The sequence below is a fragment of the Camelina sativa genome, chromosome 11 (genome assembly GCF_000633955.1).
Source record: "Camelina sativa cultivar DH55 chromosome 11, Cs, whole genome shotgun sequence".
NCBI lineage: Eukaryota > Viridiplantae > Streptophyta > Magnoliopsida > Brassicales > Brassicaceae > Camelina > Camelina sativa.
The window spans coordinates 42943920-42953374 of NC_025695.1; the positions used below are offsets into that span (position 1 = coordinate 42943920).

Below are 9455 nucleotides of genomic sequence, written 5' to 3' on the forward strand. Positions count from 1 at the left end.
TATCTAACTTTAGTTTGTGTGTGTACTCATGCATTCATATCCACTCATTTTCTTAAGAAAACAATATATTATTTATAACTTTATATGGTTAAAGAAAAATGATTACAGTTTAATTTCACTTATTTATTTTAAAAACTTAATATTTTGCAAATCTCTAAGAGTATTTTTCTTTTTTTTTCACTTAACCGTTAAAGAACGAGTTATATATATTTGGTAACATGTTTATGTTTAATTTTTTTGAATAGATGAAAGTTTAGATGATTTAAGTGTTTGCCAACTAAATTATCTACCAAAATATGATTCATCCAACATTATAATTTTATTGTATAATTAAACGTTTGATATATTATTCCATGTTCACGTTAAATATTAGTGTATATATAGTAGATTCAATAAAATATTGTAAAATTCATTTAAATGTGTAAAAAATTAGCCAAAGTATCACACTGTTTTGTAGTAGTGATAAAGTATATCATTTTTATTTATAAAATTTCAGTATTTTCCGTTACCGTTTTAACATATTATTATTAACCCATTTATATATTTAGAGAAAGAAAATTACAAATATAATTAAAGATCCATGTGATAATCACTGATGTGTGGGCCCCAAAGCCCATTACCTCAGACTCCAAATAAAAAGAAAAGTTTAGAATTCTAAACTTTTCTTCTTCTTCTTCCTGTTTTCCCCCAATAACTTTTGCAAATTTACAAAAAGAACCTACAAAGACTCCATTAACGCTTTTGCCAGCCAACAACAAAAAAAAAAAGCTCACAGCTTTCGATCTTGCCAAACAGAGCACCTCTGTAACTGTAAGTGATTTCATCCGCGTGAAGTATTGTTGTAAAGCTCTTCTTTTTATAATGGTCTCATGAATTCAAAGAGGAGTTCATATAGATATCGATAGCTTTCATCAATCAAACTTGCTTTTTTTTTTTCTTCTTCACAGCCGAAACAGTTGAATTTTTTAGACTAATATGACCCACCTTTTCTTTAAGTGGTCCGCCATTGAAGTGACTGTGCTAAACCCTAATCTTATCTTTCTTTCTTTCCGCCGACCCTAATCAGAAATTTCCAATCTTTTTTTCAACTTACTAACAGTTTTTGCATTTAAAACTCTCTTTGAAATTTGTCTTGCTGGTTTTGTTTTCTCTAACTAGGCCTGGGCATTCGGTTAACCATTCGGTTTCGGTTCGGTTGTATTCGGTTTCGGTTATTTTGGATATAGTAATATAGTAACCATTTGGATATTTTTGAAATTTCGGTTCGGTTCGGTTCGGTTTCTTTCGGTTCGGTTTCGGTTTGGTTATTTAAATAAATAACCATAACTAACATAAATTATATTAACATTAACCAAATAAACCAAATATAACCAAAACTAACCGAATATAACCAAAATTAACCAAATATACAATAACAAAAATACAAAAAAGGGAAAAATATGGATTCAATTTTACAAAATAGTATTTAACTTTGTAAATTCAAAATAATAACATTTACATATATTGATTATTTAAAATATTTAATTGTTTTGAATCTAGAAATAATTTATATTTTAAGTTTATTTTATAGTTTTGCATAATATTAAGTATATAATATTTGATATCTTCTAGGTTTTCGGATATTTCGGTTAACCATTTAATTGTCGGTTCGGTTTCAATTAGTTTGGATATAGATTTTTACTAACCATTCGGGTATTTGAAGAATTTCGGTTCGGTTCGGTTTGGTTTTTTTCGGTTCGGTTTCGGTCGGTTATTTGGTTATCGGTTATTTTGCCCAGCCCTATCTCTAACTTTCTTTTTATGTAAACCCACCCACATGCTTCTTGTTCCTTTCAACCATCTTCTTACACGATTACGACTTGTCTTTTTTAAACCCCTCTCTTTTGTTTTGTTTTGTTTTATGTTTCTTCTCTTTGTGTGTGCTGTTTAGAGAAATCAGCTGCCTTCTCTTCTTAATTTGGTTTTAAAAGTTGCGGATCAAAGCTTGGTTTTGGACTTAGGCAAGTTTTCTTTACTCTTTTTGTTGTTTGTGTTGATTGTGAGCTGTGTGGCAGAAGTTTTGAATTTCTTTTTATGATTGGATCGAGCTAAAGATTTGTTGTACCAAAACATGACTCTAGTTAGACTGCTTTCGAAATTTTTCTTTACTGTTGAATGTGTTATATCTGTGGTGTGAGAATGAGATTAGCTTGTGGTTGTCTGAGCCTTCTTGATCTGTGGATTTTGGCTCTGTTGATTTGTTGACTTTATTTTGAGTTGGAATCTCAGGGAGGATAGTTCCTTTCTTTGTTCTTGAGATTCCCTTTAATTAAATCTGCTCTGCGTAGTTTAGGCTTATACCCTAAAAGAGAACCCAAGTTCTCTACTCTGATTTTGACATCAAACTGTCCTTTTGGTTGGTGTTTGATTTTTTCTGTTTGTGGTTCTTTTCCAGGATATTTTCTGTTGCCAAAACATTTCTCTTAAATATGGTTTTCAAAAACTTTAAAATTACATTGTTTGAGTTTAATTTATAGAATAGCCCCTTTGCATGTTAAAGATATATTCAAACACCATGGCATGGGGAATAAATTGCTCAGCTTGGTGTTGTATTTATCAAGGACTTTTTAGAGTCATGACTCTTCTGAATGTGCAACAATGGACTCCGTTTACATGTACTGATACTAATAGGCCTTCAATTTTTGCAGAATCGTTTGTTAGCTTCTGCAATGGACTCCCCGCAATCTGTTGTTTCACCATTCAAGATCGGTGAGTCAGAGAATGAGAACTCAAATTCTGTGCAGAGCTCTGGAAACAAATCGAATGGCATAAATTCCAATGGGAAAGATTCTAAAAGTTGTGGCCGGGAAGACCTCGTTGGTACTCTTGAGGTTTATGTCCATCAGGCAAGGGATATCCATAACATTTGTATATATCACAAGCAAGACGTTTATGCCAAGCTTTGCCTTACAAATGATCCTGAAAAGTCTGTCTCGACCAAAATCATCAATGGTGGTGGGAGAAATCCGGTTTTTGATGACAATGTTAAGCTTGATGTCAGGGTTCTGGACACTTCCCTCAAATGTGAGATTTACATGATGAGCAGGGTGAAAAATTATCTTGAAGACCAGCTGCTTGGTTTTACTTTGGTTCCTATGTCGGAACTGCTCTTCAAGAATGGGAAACTTGAGAAAGAGTTCTCTCTTTCTTCCACTGATCTGTACCATTCGCCAGCTGGTTTTGTTCAATTGTCACTCTCCTATAATGGATCCTACCCTGACGTGATGGCTATTCCCTCTATGCCTTCGTCTGTTTCTGTTGATGAAACTACCAAGGATCCAGAAGGGTCTGAATCAGTTCCAGGTGAGTTGGATAAGATAGAGTTTCCAGATCCTAATGTCGCGAACGAAAATGAGAAGATGGTTTCCGAGTATTTTGGGATCTCCTGTTCCACTATTGACTCAGAAACTTCTGACAGCTTGGTTACTTCCGATGCTGAGAATCATGTGACCAATTCTGTCACTTCAATACTGAAGCAAGATTCACCTGAGAGCAGCAATGCAACAAATGGAGCTGCTTCTCCTCACGCTTCAGCTCACTCCGCCACAGAAACACCAAACCATGAACATCTCTCTGTCGTGAATTCCAAAGCGAGTTCCCAGGAGTCAGGGAGCGAGGCTTCAGGTGAGACATCCGAGGAGAAGATTGTGAAATCCGTCCCCACTCTGAAAGTTGAGCCGGAGTCAAAGGTGGTACAGCAGGATATCGTCGACATGTACATGAAAAGCATGCAACAGTTTACTGATTCACTGGCTAAGATGAAGCTTCCTCTGGACATTGATAGCCCAACAAAATCAGAGAATTCAAGCTCTGATTCTCAGAAGCTGCCAACACCAAAGAGTAACAACGGATCCCGTGTGTTCTATGGGAGCAGGCCCTTCTTCTGAGCACCTGTTTTACCAAGTTCAGACGAAGACCACAGATCACCCTCAGACTTTTCTAATGAAGAAAGACTAATCCTAATGATGTAATTTTATAATGTACCATTTGATGTTATATCTGGTCAGCTTGATGCTTTAGTTGATGTGAGTTATTATGTATCACTAGCCTTTACGCTATTAGAACTATGTCCGCATGATATGAACTTCTGCTTCCTAATCATGTTTGTATTTTATGAGTTACTGATCTTACATCCACAAGAATCTTTAAAGCATAGTGATCAATGCTAAGATTGCTTAATTATTCGTACAATCATCATATGGTGTGATTGTCACTCTCTGGACCCATTTGCTCTTTGTGACTATCAAAGAGGTGGTCCCTTAGGTGGGGAGAGAGAGGCAAAGGATCCAATGATTCAGCTTTCTGAAAAAATCTTTAGAACAAATGTTTGGATGTTCTCTGGTTAGTTGAAGTGTCTTTGTCATAGGATCTTGAGGTTGCTTTACTGTCTTTATACCATGTGGTAATAAAGATAAGGGATCCAACAGTAGATAAGTAATGATTCAAAGCATTACAATAAGGCAAACATAATGTAATGAAAATGGTTTTGCCTAATTAAACTCCTTTCTCTTACTGTTCATTTGTAGCTAGCTAGCGAGCATTAGAGAGGAACTTGGTTGACTTCATTGGCTCTGGTGATCATATGCCGTTTGCAGATCCAGGCGATGGACCCATCATCTCTGTATCTAACTCGCCACAGGCCAAACTTTTCTGCAATATCCCTCCCGGCTGAGCAATTCTGTTCCCTCAAGTAATCGATGAGCCACTGTTGAGCTGCTCTTTGGTCTTGCTCCTGAATATCTCTATCTCTGCCTCGGTTCCTACCCAATGCAGCAGCGACCCCTATGGCTCCTGCAGCTCCGGCCGCTCCAGTCATGACAGCTGGGTTGGCTAGGTGAGCGATAGCATGGCCCAAGTCAGGTATCATGTGCCCCATCCCAGCTGCCCAGTTTGCTCCTATCCTCAATGCAAAAGTCACCAGTTTCATGAAGTTTGTCATGTATGGAGCCAAGCACTTCACAGCGTGGTTGTCTATCTGCATCACGTCACACCCAAGTTGATCTTCTACGACGTGCATTTCACGTCTAAATTCGCATAACATGTGTATCCTTAGAGCAACCATGCCAGGAACCATAGCTGTGATCAGTCTTCTCCCGTAGTTCTCTGCTCTGATGAAGTAAAACATGTTTGGAACTTTTCTTTCATCCATCTGGACGTTATAGTTGACAAGGTAATTCACTTTGTGATGAAGCTGGATCAGAAGTCTGTGCTCATAGTATCTCACTCCTTGGATCTCTTGTTTCACGTCTCGTACCTCTTGCTCGATAATCTTCAGTCTCTGAAGTACTGCTTCTAGTCCCTTGGCGATTCCACCGAAGCTAGGATCAACTTTTTCCAGCTCATTGGTCACTGATATATGATTATCTGCTTGGGGATCGTCGGTGGGAACTTGTAGTTCTTGAGCCAAGTTGTGCAGATCATGGTACCTTCTTTGTAATACTTCTCTGAAATCATCATCAGACAGGAGGTTGCGGGCTAAATCAAATCCGGCTCTTAGAACAGTCTTACCTGAATCTAGAACAGAGTCCCATGTGTGTTGATAGTCATACATAGTCTCTGCAGGAACTGATGATAATGCTTCTTTTAGTCTCTGGAGGGAAACAAACTGAGTTTTTCGAAATCGCGGTGGAGTCAAGTCCTGGACACATTGTGGTCTTATGATGTGCTCAAGGAGGATTATACCTTGGCAGCTGCTCTGGATAGCCGGAATGATTAGCTGGTGAATGAGACTCAGTGTCTCTGTCAAGCTCTTTGTTGAACAAACAAGAACATCAATGTAATTTCCCAACTGTCCTCCAAGCTCCACTTTAATGTTAATGCCATGGATCGTTATGGCGATGAGGTGCTTTTCCAGACTATAAGTAGCCCCGTGTTGGTTCTTCAGTTCCATGATTCTGTTATGAAGATGCACCTGCGCAGGCAATATGAACGATTGGTAAGGTTTAAGTTAAAGAGATGAAAGAAACAGGTAAGTGATTTTGAGCCCTTGCCTGTAAACGAGGGAACAATCCAGCTGTAAGAAACATGCGACTTGAATCATCGCACTGGAGATGCCGGCCTGAATAAACACAGTCATGTGTGTTTATCTGCCATTTCTGTGTCTTTCCTCTGCCTTCTTCTAGAATCGATGGGACTAACAATGAAGTGTCAGGACTGGAAGGGTCTTGTTCATAGCAAAGTTCTACTTTCTTCATCATCTTCACAAGGTCACACGCATCAAAGTGCTCAAGTACCTTTGAGGTCATCCCTGGAATTGGACTCTGTAAACTACTTCTCAACATCTTCTCTAGCTCTTTCCTGCTAACAAATCCATTTCTTTCCCCGGTGTTTTGCTTTCTTACATCAAGCTTTATCAACTGAGCAAGAACCTCACCACAAAACCACTCGTAGTCTAGTATCAAAAAGCCCAACTCATCAAAATAAATCACCTCTCCTGTTTGGTGAAGGCATGTGGCTATGGCTCGCCGCCTTGTCTCAACAATCTCAATGTTCTCGTTGCGAGACTTTATTCTCAGGGAAGGAACCTTAAACTGACAGAGATCTGCAAAGGCTTTCCATCTCATAATAGGTTTGTTTGAATTCTCTGATCTCCAGTCTGATAAGAGCTGTACCATATCATTGCAGAGCTGATAAACCCGAGGAACTCTTTGAAGAATGGCTTTGCTAGTCATCCGAATATGATGTGTGAGTCTACTAACCGAAGGAGATGATCTTGCATCAACTGTGAACACAGTGGGATAAAAATCCACTAATGCTAGAAACTTATCTCTCAGTCTCTGAATGCAACCAACAGTTGTCTGAAAGCTTTCAGCTTGCTGATTGATTTTGTCAGAGTGCGTGAGAACAATGGTGACATTCGGTTTCATGCATTGTTGGACCGCTTTCCTCGAGTTGGAAACGATGAATCTAAGCCAGTACTGAAGCTCTTCTTCTACTTCAGCTGGTGTTTTAGGTTCTTTGTTGCTCGGTTTCCTAAACAAGCTCAGTATGATCAAGAAGAGAGATGGGTTTGGGAACATAAAATCATGAAGAGCAACAAACTCGTGCTGCCCTGCAAGATTCCACATGAAGATCTTTGTCTCCTCGTCCTTGAACGACTTTATTTTCATCCCACTAACAGCTTGCTCCACAGGGTTCATCAAAGATCTCACATTCTCCACATAAGGAAAACCGGAAGAAGAGGAACTTTGAAGTATAGAGTTGCAGAGTGTTGTCTTGCCTGCATAGTCTTGCCCACACAGGAAAGCTCTAATGCTCTTTGACTCAGTTAGTGGCATATCCTTGAGTGAATCATCAGTCTCTGCTTCATCTATCTTCCTACCATTGTGTCCCAGCTTCTGATAAATCTCATCTGCTTTCCCTGAATCTTGAAGCGGAGTTCTCGCTAAATCAATTTCCTCAATCAATGGATTAATCTGCAATGTCTCAGTGATTGCCTCCAATACTCTATCACCTCTTACCCCTTTGCAGCCTTGTAACGAGAACCGTCTTAAAGACGAGTTCTTCTGCAAGCTCTTGAAGATATGCACGAAATCATCAGGTCCAAGGCTCGCATCGTCGTGAATACCGAGATGAACCACTGTCTCGTTTGTTGTCACCATCTTTAAAACCGCGGTGAGTCCATCTCTTCCAATCTTTGTCTTGGAACTTCCAAACACAATTGACCTCAATGTGATGTTAGCTTGTAACTGCAGAGCAGAGAACCTACTCAACGGACAAAGCAAATCCTCCACACCAACACTCCCAAAACGATTTCCATCAACATACAAACTCTGCAAGCTCTTGTTCTTAAATAGTCCAGCTGCAACGTAAACAACAGCTTTGTCTTTAAGACCGGTTTTCGAAAGTTTCACTTCTCTAAGAGTCTTGTTCTGTTCCAAAACCCATCTAAACTCTTTCGCCCACCGTGAGTTTAGCTTAGCACCCGTCATATCTAGAGACCTCACGGTTGTGTTCATCCCCAACGCTGCAGCGACTCTGCAAGAACCAGAAATGTCAATCTGGTAAATCCTCAGAGTGTTGCTCTCAGGTAAGAACTCAACGATCTTTGAGCTTCTGTCTCGTTTGTGATCTCCACTCCACACGTGAACCTCCATCTCTCTGTTCATACCCAAAACAGCAGATATCAATGGCGTCGCAGTGAAAGGACTGGAGTCGAAAATGGAGAAAAGTCTCAAACTTGAGTTGGTTTCGATCATCTTCGAGAGCTCTTCAGCTCCTTTTGACCCAATTGAGTCTTCCCAAATCTGCAATTCCTCTAACGAATCGTTAACCTGAAGAGCAGACCCGAGAAGGGTAGCTCCTCTGTATCCAATTCTCGACTCTGAGAACATAATCTCTTTCATACAGCTGTTTCTTTTCAAAATCTCTGAGAGCTCGTTCAGACATTGTTCACTGAACCTGTTCTTTCTGAAAGCAAGCTGCTTTATCTTCGAGGTGTTGTCTAACAACAAACCAAGGCTCTGCAGCAGCTCGATTTCCCAAGAGATTCCTTCGAACTCCAAGTTCCTGAGAGATGTATGCGTATCTGAAGATGTGGCTAGCTCGATGAAGATCTGGGAAAGTGAAGTGAGGTTGTCTCTGGTGACGTTGATGTTCATGGAGCTCTCTGTTATTAGCTGACAATGCGTAATGTTTCCGGAAGAGGAGAAAGATAGGGTTTGAAGATTGAAGCAAGTTTGTTGTGGGTCTTTGATAGCTTGAAGAAACCATGAGAGGTCTTTGAAGCTTTGGTCTGGCTCTGACTCCATCTTTCTTTAGGCAGCAGAGAGATGAGAAGAAAAGGTAAAGTAAGGGATTTTGTTTCTTTATCGGTGTGTTTTTATTTTTTTTTTGAAAACTTTTATTACAACAAAATCTTGATATTGATGATGAGTTTGAAAAATGTTGGTTGGGTGACTTTTATTTATACTTTTTTACTAGTTTGGGTCACTGTAACATTTATTGTTGTAAAGTTTTTCTAAGAATTTGACTAGTAGATTTCTTGTAGTAAAGTTTAGATAATTACACATCAATTACATTATGATGGAAACTTAAATAAGTTTGTTTTTAAAGTTTTAAAGTAGGTAAAACTTAAAAAAGATATAAATATGTAAGTTTTTTTTGTCATAATTACAAAGATATGGTATATGGAACAAATCCACAAATGCATTTTCATAAATAAAAATAATGACCATGAGAGAAATGAGAAAATTTCCTAAAAGATTGGTTGAATTTTCACTTAAGAAATAGTTATGGATTGTGGAATAACATTTAGTTTATTGAGTAAATAAATAAAAAACTTTCACGTGCAAAGCTTTTACAAGAAGTCAAGAAGGAGGTCTAAAAGTCGCAAAAGCTTTGGACAGACTCTTGTTAATGGGGACCTAGATGTTTCTACTGCATGTTCTGTAATAATATTGCTTTGATTTCTTTGG

General features: G+C 38.6%; 2 protein-coding genes across 3 annotated transcripts; one reads left to right on the forward strand and one right to left on the reverse strand.

Annotated features, from left to right (window-relative positions):
• Positions 681-4167, forward strand: LOC104726100. Of its 2 annotated transcripts, none has more exons than XM_010444888.2 (2): positions 681-810; positions 2688-4167. In XM_010444888.2, the coding sequence occupies exon 2, from the start codon at positions 2709-2711 to the stop codon at positions 3924-3926; it is 1218 nt and encodes a 405-aa protein (XP_010443190.1). In that variant the 5' UTR covers positions 681-810; positions 2688-2708; the 3' UTR covers positions 3927-4167. The 2 variants fall into 2 exon arrangements, with proteins under 2 accessions (XP_010443190.1, XP_010443189.1); XM_010444887.2 differs by lacking the exon at positions 681-810 and adding an exon at positions 1816-2000.
• LOC104726101 (protein TORNADO 1-like) lies at positions 4443-8875 on the reverse strand. Its single transcript, XM_010444889.2, has 2 exons — positions 6030-8875; positions 4443-5950 (listed from the first exon to the last, which is right to left on the reverse strand). Exons 1-2 carry the CDS (start codon positions 8787-8789, stop codon positions 4580-4582), a joined length of 4131 nt encoding a protein of 1376 aa, XP_010443191.1. The 5' UTR covers positions 8790-8875; the 3' UTR covers positions 4443-4579.